At 35.5% G+C, this 15,514-nt stretch overlaps 1 protein-coding gene across 2 annotated transcripts in view; it reads right to left on the reverse strand.

Annotated features, from left to right (window-relative positions):
* The window catches only part of Git (ARF GTPase-activating protein GIT1), an 85,401-nt gene that overhangs the window by 8,819 nt on the left and 61,068 nt on the right, over positions 1–15,514 (reverse strand). The window contains exons 12-13 of one of the 2 annotated variants that reach the window (XM_081771481.1): positions 15,425–15,481; positions 6,605–6,856 (exon numbers count right to left, since the gene is read on the reverse strand). In XM_081771481.1, the coding sequence (XP_081627607.1) occupies positions 6,605–6,856; positions 15,425–15,481 (309 nt within the window). The remainder of the gene's footprint in view (positions 1–6,604; positions 6,857–15,424; positions 15,482–15,514) is intronic. The other variant, XM_081771482.1, reaches the window with a different exon arrangement.

Below are 15,514 nucleotides of genomic sequence, written 5' to 3' on the forward strand. Positions count from 1 at the left end.
GTTCAAATCTCATAGAATCTTGTTGTTGAAGGGGACGATAAACTTTAATCCATCCATCCGACCATAGATCTGCTAGTAGGAACACTAAGTCATCATGTAGTAGTGGCTCTGAATCCTAACATTTTAGGTAGATTTTCAGCTAGAGGAAACGTTAGGAATGGGGATAGTAAGTTTTAGTTGTAATTTACACTGGTAGAAGAAATTCAAAGTTCTGCCCTTCTTCCTCCTGGTGCGTGTCTGCGTTTACATAGTAGTTCAAAGATTCAGGAGAGCAGTCCGTACGCCACTGCAAACGAGAGAAAATGGTTCCTGATTCTTCTATCACAAGCCCATGCCATTTTATTTTTAATCTCATTGTTTTCCCCCCCTTCAGTTTGTTTATTCATTTATTAGCACAAAATTTCATAAAACATTTTTTGTTTAATTAGTTGGCAACATTTGTGCACTGCAGTCTGCATTGTTTACAACGGGTGCAAAGCTTCGTGAAAATCAGATTAACAAGTGTCGTTTTTGTTTCCTTATTGCGAGAAAACAATGAACATTTCACATATAGGAATACAAGGGAAGATGCAACACGACATTCTGCTCATATTGTACGGTAGTATATAATTAATTTTCGAGAAAAATATTACATAGCACTTTTTCGAGGTGCAGCGACAATATTGCAGTAACACAACAACATAGAAATTTCAGGCTGGCCGTAGATTGTCCAAGCGAATCCAGCACCTGTACTTCTCATTTGTTGAAATAACTACTGATCGATCAGATTTCCCCTTCAGTTGACAAAATACACATTGTCGGGACAACGAAATTTCCTAATAGGCAGCATACTGTTATTTACTGCCAACTTATTAATCTCTCTGAGAACTGTTCTGCCAACATTTGCAAATCCTTCACAACCTCTTCCGTATTTTATACGCGGAAAAAATACTCAGCTACAAATATTGTTCCCCTCTGTCGAGACCCATTTCTAACAATACCTATACATACAACTTGCTTTTACTACTGGAAACACTTGCAGCTGGAGCTATTATCATTGCATAGGCGAACGGCAAGTAATTAATAAGTAATACTGACGGCTAAGGTAGTAACATGAAATACAGTTCTGCTGATAATTAATTCCTATACCAACTTTAGTACTATTAGTTAACTACATCCGAAATTAGCGTGATTTAGTTAAGTCAATTACCGAAGACAACTACGGGGAGAGGCCGGAAAGTTATTCTCACCATCACATAGACGTGCTAATAATGTAAAAATCTGCACGATTATAGGTTGGCATGTCATTAATATGTGTGTTAATTTGTGCCTTTACCCTGTTGAGTTGATATTACACTAGAAAACTAGGCGGCAGCAGCATGTTGAACAAAACCGATTGCCGAGCTGTAATTAGGTTTCTCCATCTTCAAATAGTAAGAAATGCTCATCTACAACGAGATACTTTGTATCGGTCGATGATTACCTGTATCTTGGGCAGAAAGTGCTTCTACACAAGCACTATACCTGATATAATGTTACTTAAAAATAACAAAAGAAGAATGTTTTTAAGATGTAAGAAATATACATTATTATTGTATAGTTGGTTGCTATGTAGTTGTTTATAGTTACTCAATGGACATGTTATGATTGCAAGTCAGTTTGTGTGAATATACGTTAAAAGAGTATCAACGAATAAATTATCTAATACTTATCATGGACTTGTAATTTCAGTAGAAAAGGTGAGCGTACTAGTGAATATAATTACGGAAGATATTTTAAGGTGTAAACGATTACTGCCACTAAAGATATACTTATATTATTAGCCGAACCAGGGTTAACGACTACCTTTGGTGAGTCGTTGTAAAATTTTTGGTTTACCTCACCCGGGATTCTTGTAAATTCATATCCCGAAGTCTAAAGTAAGGGTGAATTTACATCAGTAAGAAGGTTCATGAATACGAACTCAACTATTCTCAGAAGTGGCAGAGTAATCACAAGAAAAATTATGATCGATGAGATAGTAGAAAATGAAACTGTTGACAGTGTTAACAACGAGCAAAATATAGCTCCCATTACACCCGAAATGTTGACATTAGAAGACAAAATTTTAATGGCATTACAGCGACAGGAACAAAGCCGAAAAGACGATTTAGAAGCCATGAAGCAAAATTTGGCTCAGATGTCCAACGAATTAAAACAGACGGTACAGCAGAAATCCGAAGAATCAAGTAGACAATATGAAGAATTAAGTAGACGATTGGAGCAAATAGATCAAAAATCAGAAGAGATGAAACAATCTGTTATCCAGGCTGTGAGAGACATTACGTTACAGTTTGATGAAAAGCTAAAAAGATTATCTGAAGATTGCCAGGATAATTACAACCATGTAATCCAAGAAGTCAATTGTGTAAAAAAGGATTTGGAAGTAATAGAATCTTCTGTTCGTCAGCAAAAGATTCAGGTCACTGATAATTCTAACCAAATACGTGCAAATACTCAATTGATATCTACCTTACAAGAGGAAATTAGGACGTTACAGATTAAGGACAACGCATACCACAATAACATGGTTAATGATCGTTTGGAGTTCCCTTGTTCACAAGAGATGACCTCGCATTCACCCGCAGCAGATCGACGTGGACCTTACGTTATCTCTTCTTCAAGTAATCCATCCGATAGGACATTATTTTGGAAAGAATTCATCCAAGGAATACAGATGGGCGGAAAAGAGATGGTGGAACCACGCATAACGCAGTAGGTAGAAATTGTCACTCAACGCGAACACGAAATGGTGAAAGGAATGTAAAGTTAAGTGTAAAGATGAGCGAAATACGTGCTATGAGTAAGTTTAGTGGTAAATGTAATGAAAATGCTACTTCTTTCCTAGAAAAATTTCAGGATGAGTGCAGTATAATGTGTATAGATAAATCTCAATATATGAAACTAATCCCTCATTTATTACTCCCACCATGTTCTTTATGGTTTAAAGCAGTACGGGATCACGTCAATACATATGAGGAATTCAAAGCAGCACTGATTGCAAATTACGAAAACGACTTTTTACTTGCAAACAGAGATGCCACGATTAGAAACCAACCTTTTAATCCTCGCTTGCACAAATCTGTTGTTGATTTTGTTGTAAATACGTATAACGAATTAAAAGTCGTAAATCCGTTGCAATCGGAATCTAGAGTGATTGCATCTATTCGAAATCTACTACCGTTTAAATTACAACAAATCCTGTTTTCTACGCAATGCATGAGTTTTAATCACCTATTAATGCTTGTCCAATGTTATGAAACTCAATATCAGGCACTGAATCATCAAGCGGGAATAGGTAAAATTAAAAACAATTCAGATCACCTTGTACCTGTTCGGAATCTAAATATCCGTAATGTGAACGATACGGAACACAACCTAAATCGAGTAAATTTAAACAATCAGAACGAGCAAAATAGGCAAAGATATGATGGGAATCCACCTAACCTAACCAATCGTGACAATAATTATGTCAGATCACTTAATCGAAGTAGACTCAAAAACAGTCGAAATACATGGCGAAATTCCAGAAATACAGTAAACTACATGGATAGACGTAATCGTAATTCAAGAGATGGCACTTCATATCAAAATCAAAACAATGACGCAATTCATGTACAAAATAATGCGGAACATAATCACGATTGTGCAGTACAATGTACTTTATTAGAATCATATGCAAGTACGAATTTAAACTGACTGCAGTTGATGTAGTAAGGGTTAAACCCATATCAGTTATAGATTCTTATGAACATTTATCTTCAAATTTATGTGTTAATGTCAATAATGAAAACAACCCTTATGACTTTGAAGTACAACACATTAAAGGAGTAGGTAATGGACCCGTAGATACTTTATTACGTCTGTTTCAATAAATGATAATTTTCAAATGATTTTAATTCTTTCTTATTAATGTGAAGAATTATAGTTCGATTTATAATTGATTAAAAGCAAAGGTTATTTATATTATATTGATTTGTGTTGAAACTTAATTATCAAGGATTATGTTAAGTATAAGGTTCATTCTATTAAGCTAGTTATTCGACGACTGTCTTCATGCGCCACCTTATATGTTACTCGAATAAGATTCTTCTGTATCATGACGCCTTATTGATACGATGTATACATTAAAAATATCATCTAACGTAGCTGTTATATAATGCGCCCTAGAAAGATCAAACATTGTTAACATCACCGTTTTTAATAATGATTGAAACTGTTGATCATTGTCATGTGTTTTAAAATGAAATTATTTCTTACGTTTTTGACTTCGCACCCTTCGTTGATTATATTAGTAAGCGACGACGTTTTTATAATAAAAGATAAATATTAATGAAATAAAAGACTTATTATAAATGTATTTATATGAAGGAAACTTAATGAAGTTATATACGAGGGTCGATCAAAATGTAAAGGACATAATTAATATAATACCATTATTATAAACGGACCAGTGGTTCTTAAATATAAAAATCAAGCTACCTTGTAACTTTTATATCTAGTCCCATTATCGGGCGACATTTTATACAACGAGATACTTTGTATCGGTCGATGATTACCTGTATCTTGGGCAGAAAGTGCTTCTACACAAGCACTATACCTGATATAATGTTACTTAAAAATAACAAAAGAAGAATGTTTTTAAGATGTAAGAAATATACATTATTATTGTATAGTTGGTTGCTATGTAGCTGTTTATAGTTACTCAATGGACATGTTATGATTGCAAGTCAGTTTGTGTGAATATACGTTAAAAGAGTATCAACGAATAAATTATCTAATACTTATCATGGACTTGTAATTTCAGTAGAAAAGGTGAGCGTACTAGTGAATATAATTACGGAAGATATTTTAAGGGGTAAACGATTACTGCCACTAAAGATATACTTATATTATTAGCCGAACCAGGGTTAACGACTACCTTTGGTGAGTCGTTGTACATCTTATGGCACAGCGAAACGCTGGAAGAGGAATTTCGAAGTGGTCGCGCGTCTACAGGTTGACCAAAGAGAAGGTCGTCCCTCAACTGCTACAGATCCAAGCATGGTGGCGAATTTTGAACCAGTAGTGCTTGATGATAGACATGTGACCATTAATCGTTTAACTAGGGAGTTGAACATTAAGGTTTACGTTTACACCATATTAGATGACACTCTACATATGAGCGTAACAGTACAATGGGTTCTCCGATTGTTGACACTTTTTCAAAAACAGCAATGTGTGCAATGTGCACAAAACATTTGGATCTATCTCACACAGGCAAGGAAGCTTTTGTAAACAGATTATTGACTACTGGTGAATGCCGGAAGAGCTATTTGAGCTCGAAACCAAAGAAATGAGTGAAACAGAATCGTACCTCGTCCGCCATCCCCAAAAAGTTCAAGGACAAGATTTATTCAGTAAGTTCATGTCCGTATTTTGGGACCATAGAAGTGCAATCTTCACTTACAGGAACTGTTTCAAAAATTACAGGATACTATTAATGCAAAGAGACGGGGTTTGCTCCTAAAAGATGTATTGCTGCTAGCAGACAAATACCTGTACACCAAGCACCGAAAGACTTACTTTTGGGACCTTTGCTCTACCTACCACATTCATCCAATATGGCTCAATTTGATTACTTTCTCTTTTCAAATGTAAAGAAATATTTGCAGGGTAGGCGTTTTCTAGACGATAAGGAGGTCATTAACGCGGTGGAAACCTGGTTTGTCTCGAACTCCGTACACTTTTATGCATATGGACCTCGTTGGGTATGAGAAATGTAAGGCAATACGAGATGAATATGAAGAGAATGCGCATCCATGGACCAAATTGCAAATCCCTAGTTCATCTCCATCATAGTGAGAGTAAGAACTTTTTGACCTCCCTCGTAGAACATAATATTATTATTGCAGCAAATAATACAATATAGGATGGAATATCGTCTCACTGATATCTTATTCCATATTGAGTTTGATCTCTTCCCACGTCCTAAAACTAATATTGGTCAAAGTCACTAATATTTAATCTTTAAGGACACATCAAAATAAAAACTATTGTAAATATCACAACATTGTCTCATTGCCTGTGCTTGTCCACGCCAGTATTTGATATAGTACCCCTGAAATAACAAGGCGCGGTTTTCGGTGACCACAAAGATCTACTTTATTTGACTGTTCTGGTATATGTGATTGAATGAAAGTATATCCTAAATGTGAGGGTGTACTTCCAGCGTGAAACTGGCTTATGCCATAGGCCGTTGTTGTAAGTTTTGGAATTTGTGCTTTTGATCGGATAACATAATACATTTATACTAAAATGCACAAGAGTGAGTGAATAGCAATTTGATTGACTGACTGGAGTTTAATGGGAACATCAGCGACAGGACTATTTGCCCCCGTCACGAAAAGGCTAATGACCAATATGTACGCTCATAAAACGTTATCGGAATTTGATTAGAGGATAATAGTTTATCTTTTCCAACGTTCACTCAAGATCTTACATAATAGGATGACATGCAACATGTTAAATAATTGGTACGTCAACTACTTTCTCTCACGTCATCTAATTTAAAAACTGAATTAATTAATTTCAAGAAAATACTTACTTGGCCGTCATCTAGCTTCGTAATATTCCCGTATGATCCTGAGTTGGGTGAATGGTAAAGCTGTTGTCCTCTAAGGCCCTCCCTTGGTTCATACATTGATGCAGGGCGTTGAGACGATCTTGGAGAACGTACAGGAACGTTGGTTGATGTCTGGGACTCGTGACCATTGTGAAGGGAAGAATGAGGTAGTTGTAAACCAGCGTGTTGGATTATATTTCTCAATTCTGAGTTCTCTTTTATTAAATTTTGAACCTGCAAATTAAAATGTCACATAACGTACATAATTTATACACGTTCAAGTTTTAATTTTTTGTTTGTCTGAAGTGAAGTAATTGTACCTTTCTGTAGTAGACAGTTGACATAGAAGGAAAAACAAGTTTTTATTTTGGCTCCTTGGTGCCGTGACCAATTGAATATATATATCGAAAGCCAAGGAAAAAAGAAAGAATATAAATGTAGCAAGAGGTTTTCTTTTGCAAAGAACATTACAAAAGAAAACAAGAAAAAAAAACTGTTTCCCTTACAAATTCATGCAAAAGTAAATTTTCTTTCGTAGATAAATGCTATAAAAGAGAGTATGATATACTACTAGTCATGATGCTATAAATGCTAATTCTGGACACTCACATTATATACAAACACGAACATTTCTCTGACAACTTAGTGCTTGAATATACTAAGCAGAGAGACGCATAGAAATTTGTAAACTGTTTGAGTGAATGATTTTAAAAATACTCATCTCTCATGTTTGCTTGCCTCATAACAGATCTCTTACCAATGAATTTTTAGGGAGATGAAATGAATATATTGAGAATTTGTATAAGAATTGCCGTTTCGTCTACATGCTTAAAAAAACAGCTTGGGACAAGTTTGAAAAGGCGATATCGATATCAGGAACATGAAGCAACTATACGTATAAACTGTATTTGAAAACGTATGCAAGAAACACATACAAGTACTCGCTTCGTTTAAATATTCCTTCAATGGAACATATTTTTATCTAATATATATATATATATATATATATATATATATATATATATATAAAAACTGGTCTTGTGTGTGGCCGAATTACGAGAGAAGGGCTGAAACGTTTAAAATGAATTTTTAGATATAGTTAACCAACCACCTCGAACTGGGTTCTTATCATGTTACTTTGATTCAAATGCATATTTTAAGGGGGGAGCGGGGCTCATAATTAATGCGAAAAATTTAGTATCTTACGAACCAGTCAAGATAGGACAAAACTTGGTATATAAATTCAAACTAAAAATAAACAGGTACATGTCGAGCGTTTTTGAAAATTTTCATTGTAAGGAGAAGGGTAGCAAGGGTGGCCGGCCTTTTTTTCCGCCAATGAAACACGCGTTCTCTGTTGTGATTGAGTCATGTGAAAGGGCTGAACAGTTTCAAATGAATTTTGAACATAGTTTTTATACTGTCATTTTGATTCGGGGGCATATCCTAAGGAAATACGACGGGTCAAAATTTATGCGAAAAATTGAGTATCTCACGAACATTTCAAGGTAGGAACATTAAATTTGGAATAGTGAAAAGCAGAATTTTTTCAATCCCTTCGGTTATACAACAGTTATAGATCAATGCATTGAAGGATTACTGTTGCTTATGCAACGAACATTACGCTACCAAACACAGGGGTCAAGAGTAGACAATACTCGGTTTGGCAACATACTTATAAACAGCACGAAAACTTCTTGTTCCGAAATTCATTCCGTTAAAAAATCGTAACAAGTGCTTTTGTTGTTGCATATCATCTAAGCGTTAGCATAATGGACAATCATATGTTCGCATCCAATTAAATCACTGCATAACTCATTACAGGAACGAATATATTTCGGGTGTTCCCTGTTAGGTTTTTAGACAGACAATTACGACAGGCATCTTTATGTCATTTAGTGGTAGCAAAAGTAACAAGAAAAAAAGGTAAGTAATAAGCAGTGGTTACGGAAGGGCGATTTCTGGATTTAACCATACCCTTGAGCAAGATACAAAACTAAATTCTGCGTACGCCAGGATTACAAGGCAATCCAATTACCAATAGCACAGGCACGGTAACTATCTTACCAAAACTTCACATATAAAAGAAAGGCTACCCTTCTTGTGCAAATAGGCAAAACGTGTTTCTTCTGCACATGTGATCCATTTAATCACTTTCGGTTTCAAAATTACATTTCCATATACAAAAAGCGAGAAATGTTTTGACATGCATTCAGCGTCTTAATAATGGATTATATCTCCTCTCCTATGTCTGTATTGAAACCCGAAATAGTACAAATGTATCACTTCAGATTTTAATATTGATCGCCCTGGAGCTAAAACGGTCACCCAATGAGAAACGATAATTTGATATGGATTCAACGCCTCAAAATTTATTATCCCTCTATTCAAACCGGAAATTGTAAATATATACTATTTTCGGTTTCAATAGTGACCCTCATGAGCCAGAAACGGTGGGTAATAGCTAGTTCTTAAACACGAATTTAGCCCTTTAAGAACAGGTTTTATCTCCGCTCTTATCCCTCTATTGGAAACGGAAGTTATAGAAATCTGCTCCCATTTTCTTTTCTTAATACTGAGACCTCTGGTTTCAATATTGGGTTTCCATACGAGAAAACCTATCGTAGATAGAATGTAGTACTGTTCGATGTGGATTCAGTGTTTCAATAGTAGATTTTAACGTTAAAGTGCCTAATTGTCCAATACTATGATCATAAAATGACGTATATCCAACAAACAGGAAAAAGTGAAAAGGGACTGGAAATTTACTTCCTTCAAAGGGCTTTATTTCAAAAAACTGCTCGGAAAGTATCATATCCAATCAAATAAATTACTTTTAATAGACTTATAGATCTAGTGCCGCTTACAGCAATTTAGTATCTTCAACCATTCAGAAAATATGAAAAAGCGAACAGATATTGTTATATGGCTTAAAATGGCGCTTTGTGGGAAACTTTTAAAACGATTGTTGCTTTTCTTTGTTCCTATAACATTACAGCAATAGTTTCTGGGACTTGTAATTACAAGATCTCCCAATTACGTAATTTTAAGCAGTGTTGGAAACTTTACCAATGTTTATCAAGTAATACTACTCACACTTCATGATACAAGCAAAACAAAATACATGTAGCTACAGGGTTCCGAATTAAAAACAAGTAAGTTCTGTTTCACATTGTCAAACTACACTATAGATTTCAAACTATTCGAGTTGAGTTGAGTTGATTTTGAGTTTAACGTCCCGTTCAGCAACGAGGCTATATGAGACGTGGACCTACTGATTAACGTGGAATCCGAACAACATGAGATCCCGCCGGGAATCGAACTCTGGTCTCCCACGTTCAAACTATTCGAATCCAATATTAATACCAGAAATAACTGTTATACTACCTAGTACCTTCAGTTGCAGTATAAGGATTAGGGAGGAGATGGAAGCTATTCTTGATATGCTGATTGCACACGAAACCCATTTCTCTCTCTCTATCTCTTACATGATATTCATTATTGAAACTTGAAACGATAAAGGTTTTCCATCACCTATGGTTTCAGTACAAAAATAAGAATCTATTCCTTAGGCGGTGAATCCAGATCAAATACCATTTCTTTGTATTACCGTTTTGTTTTATATGGATGAACATTGAAACACGGTTGTCGATTTCTACTATATACGTTGTGAACGGAGTATTAGCAGAGACGGATCCGATTCTTGGAACTATGAATCCATACAAAAAATTCGTTTCTCGCTATCTATTAACATTTTTGGTCTGATATATTGAGACGTTGCCTGTAATAGTCTGAAAGAAGAGAATCCTCTAATGCGAGAGGTCGTACCCCTGAATTGTACCGATTTAATATCGGTAATGTTATATCGTTAGCTGTAAGCACAAAATGACTGAATTTAGTTACAAGCTTCAATTTTTAATGCGAACTAGAATTGCATGTTGTGCATGTGTGTGTATCTTGAGTTGTTCGAGACGCTGAGTGGAGAAAGGATGACATGTTAAATGTATAACACTAAGTGCACACTTGAGCTGAGCTGTGTCATAAGGGTGCTTGAGAAAATACTCTTGTCCATTTCTTAAGCAACTTTCATTAAAGCAGGGATAGTACAAAAACTGGCAAGCATTTTGAATCAGCTAACCTAGTAAGGAGCGAAAAGGGATTTTCTAAATTAGCAGTCAAGTTGATTACGGGACATAACGTAATGCTGAAGGAAATCAAATTAATCTGACGAATGTTTGTTCCCCACTCGATATGATACTTAGATGTGTCTATATCCTAATTTTATCTCAGCGTGATTAATGTGACGCTCCATAATGTTAAGCCTAGACGATATATAATACAAGATACATGCTTCTTTCTTTATTTTTTACTATTTTTTTTAACGTAAACATATTTTGGAGAGAGAAGTGTCTGTATGGTTCACAACTGTATTGGCAAACCGTGTATTGTTCACCTCCGGTTTCGGAGTTCGACAGCGTAATGCTGGCTGCGTAAGTAACAGGCGTAAACGAAAGTAATCCTTCAATGTATTACGGCAAATTAATGGGGTTCAAAATTTATGTGAAGAAAAGTCTTATGAATTTTTATCATTATACTTGAAATGAGTATCCTAAAGGGAAGAAGAGGATTCAAATACTTTCCACAAACTTACTTTCCCGTGTGAAGGACGGACATTTCAGCTATTTCTAAATAAATAATTATGTTGGTAAATATGGAAAAACAGGTAAAATTTTGAAGAGAAAGTGTCCTTTTACATATTCTTGAGGTTACGGAATCTTTGTCACTGAAACTCGATTAACTGCCAAAATTATTGTACATAAAGTAAAATAACCAATAGATGTTTTGTATCACTCACTTGTGCACAAGTTGAGTGACTAGTTTCTCTGTAAAAACACTTCATTTCTTGCATTAAAATGTTGGCCCTTTTATTTTCAATATGTATTATGTATAAATTGACTATCTCAAAATAAAGTTATAAACTTCTTGAAAAACTGCTCTCGAGTGTTACCACTACTTTATTCTATTTATTTATTTTTGTTTAGTTTTGTTTCAGAATCAAGTCCAATGTACTATTGCAATTTGTACTATATTGTTTGCCTTTTCTTTTAATAAATAATAAAGTGGAAAAGCTGGTACACGATATACAATTTGGTTGCTGGATGTCTAGTGCAAGTATTTGTAATTATAGTTACAAGTTACTGTTGACAAAGTGCTTATCAAAAGTCTAACTCTTAGTTTAAATTTCCTTTATCAATGTTTAACTCTGGATTTATATTTCATTCGCATCAATCTAATGGTACAAATTATAACAAAAATGAACATTTTAATACGAGGGCTGTCTAAAAAGTATCCGACCTTTGGCCAGAAAAATAGTTGCGAATACCTGACAGATTTGGGACCCTAATCCCCTTCAAAGTAGGCCCCTTGTGCTTCCACACACTTAGCCCACCGATCCTTCCACTGCTGGAAACACCGCTGGAAGTCTTCTTTTGGAATGTTGTTCAGCTCCGTCGTCGTGTTCCGCATTATGTCTTCTCTACTCTCAAAACGGGATCCCTTCAGAGGCGTCTTCAATTTTGGAAACAACCAGAAGTCACAAGGAGCCAGGTCTGGAGAGTAGGGAGGTTGGCGAACGGTTGTAATTCCATGTTTGGCTAAGAACGTGTGGATCAATTGGGATGAATGTGCTGGGGCGTTGTCATGATGGACGTGCCAGTTCTTCGCTGTCCACATGTCTGGTCTTTTGCGCCGGACTGCGTCACGGAGTCGCCTGAGAACATCTTGATAGTACTCCTTTGTCACTGTTTGTCCTTCCGGTGCGTACTCGTGATGCACAATTCCACGGGCATCGAAGAAAACAGTCAGCAACACCTTGATTTTGCTTCGCACCTGCCGCGCTTTTTTCGGCCTTGGAGAATCGGGATGCTTCCATTGAGACGATTGTTGTTTTGTTTCTGGGTCGTACCCGTACACCCATGACTCATCTCCAGTTATCACGGAATTCAGAAACCCAGGATCAGTGTTGGTGGTGTCCAGAAGGTCCTGTGCAACGTCAAAACGGGTGTCTTTTTGTTCCTGAGACAACAACTTGGGTACAAATTTAGCAGCCACTCGTTTCATGTTCAAATCGTCACGCAAAATTGAATGTGCAGAATCTTTACTCACTCCAACATCTTCTGCAATCTCCCGCACTGTCAAACGGCGATCTGCCATCACCAAATTTCGCACCCGCTCAACAACAGCTGCATTCCGAGCAGTTTGGGGCCTGCCGCTACGCTGCTCACTCTCGACTGATGTGCGGCCATCTTGGAATCGGTTGAACCATTGTTTAATTTGTGTTATACCCATCGCATCTTCTCCAAACACCTGCTGAATCTTACGAATTGTTTGGCTTTGAGAATCACCCAGCCTTTGACAGAATTTGATGCAGTATCTTTGCTCAATTCGTTCAGTCATCTTGCGAGAAACACTAAATCCGACGAACACTACCAACAGCACCTCACTTCGCGACCATCAGCTCACGACTGGAACACGCGAACGCGGTGAAAAAATTCAAGCATGCGCATTAAGGTTCCTCCTTCCACCGTGCACGGTGGCGCCGCATGAGAATCACTACTTTGCGTGGAAAAAATTAAGGTCGGATACTTTTTAGACAGGCCTCGTATACAGTAATTCAGGTGATTTCTAAACCAGCTAGTGCGCAAGTGACTGCTGCAAAGTATCTATCAATACAAGTACCCTTTATGCACAATAATTTTGAGTACTTATTTTTGTGATTTTCATGAGATAGGTACCTTAACTTCAAGAATCTGTACGAAGACAATTTTTCTTTAGGAATCTCACCTTTTGTCTCAAAATGAAAGTCGTAGTATAGTGATCGAAATTATTAGGACAAAGAACGTAAGACGATCACATATCCTAAGCCCCATTGAGGAATATTTAGAAGAGGTGATATACATATAAACTCTGCCTATTGTAAAATAGTGAACACTGGAATGTTATGAGTCTAATGAAATATACGAGACGGAAGAGTGGCCAAGAGATTTCTTGGAGGAAACAATTACACTACTGACTAAGAAACTGAACCCTGAACGATGTGAAGAACACAGAACCATTGGTCACATTATAAATATCGTGTTTCGAATACTGAACAGCTGACTAAATGGAACTTAAATTTGAAAATTAAGAGTTTGGATTTAGGAGGAGTACGGACACAGTACGTAGTATTGGCTTATTAAAATAATCGATGGAAGATAATTGAAAAGGGCAATTACTGTATTTAGTTTTCAATTATAAATAAATGAAATACGATAAAAGAAAATGGAGAACGATTTGCATAGGAAGCATGGTATTTCGGTAGACAGATTAGGTATATTCTGTCTGTAGAAAATGATATGGTTCTTGTTGTGGAATCTGAACTACAAATTAACATGATATTGTGTAAATTGAAAACTATACATTAGAAAGACAAATATCACAGTGGCTGAAACGAAATACACACTATCAATAGTAAAAGAGGAATACTGAACAGATGGCAGTACACGTAATATTATGAATAAAGTTGTGACGTGCGATTGAGAAATAAAAAGCAGATCACAAATGGTGAAAGCGACCTTTTAGGAAGACGAAAAGGGTATTTAGTGGAATTTGAAGGAAAAAAAAAAGACAAAGGACAAAAGAATATCTTAAGCTTAGGTGCAAAGGCGATCAAGAAAATTATCCGGATCGAATGAAAAAGTAGTATATATATATATATATATATATATATATATATATATATATATATATATATATATATATATATATATATATATATATATATATATATATATATATATATATATATATATATATATATATATATATATATATATATATATATATATATATATATATATATATATATATATATATATATATATATATATATATATATATATATATATATCTATGGGCGCCCAATGGGGAAACTCAGCCCCTCCTGGCTCTCACGAAAATGTATACGTAATATAGCAAACCACGTACATTAAATACCAGATGTAATATAGCAACCATGGAGATGGGTCTCCCTAGAAAATTTCTTCGGGTACCCATGATACATAATATATACAGAGGGTTTCGGCATTGTAAGATATTAGGAATATACTTAAAAAAAAGGAAATGGTTAGGATATTGTTTGACGTATTGTATGGGACGTGCTAGAAGGTAGGGTAAAGTAGGAATGAGGGAAAGCATTGTAACTCTTGAGATATTTAAAATGTCTATTCTTACGTCATGAGGAAGAGATTGACGGAATATGTGGAGCATGAAGGCAACCTGTGCTGTAAATGACCTACCAGTAATGGAAAAATATTAAAATGATAATTCCTTAACCGCTACTGCAGCAATTATTTCCAGTAAATCTAAGCTCTTTGCATGAAAACTGTTAGTTATTCATGAAAACGTACACAAAATTGAATCATAACTTTGTACTGTATATTAAATAATTTACTTTAAAATTATGATCTGAAATAATTGAACTATTAAAATGACGCTGCCTGTGATAGCCATAATATGTGACTTTATTTTTAGATATCTCTTTTCCTCTTTAATTTGTACGTAAAAGTTTCTCTTTTAAAGTAACTCGACGTTTATGTATCTAGTTATTAACACTGGTATTAACCTCAGTATGCATTATATCATAATTAACCTGAAACCCATCACCATAAATTTTCTTCTTCCTACTTAGTTTAGTTTAAAGAAAAAAGACACACATGTCTACTAATAAACACAAACAACAAACGATTACAAAAAAAGACCAACTTGGGAACTGTAGGAAGGTAGACCAGGGTCTAACTTGTCCAGCAGCAGTTGAGACACCTACAAGACAAAGAAGTGCAAAGTTTAATAGAG

Source organism: Thermobia domestica, chromosome 9, assembly GCF_964235325.1.
Source record: "Thermobia domestica chromosome 9, izTheDome1.hap1.1, whole genome shotgun sequence".
Classification (NCBI taxonomy): Eukaryota; Metazoa; Arthropoda; class Insecta; order Zygentoma; family Lepismatidae; genus Thermobia; species Thermobia domestica.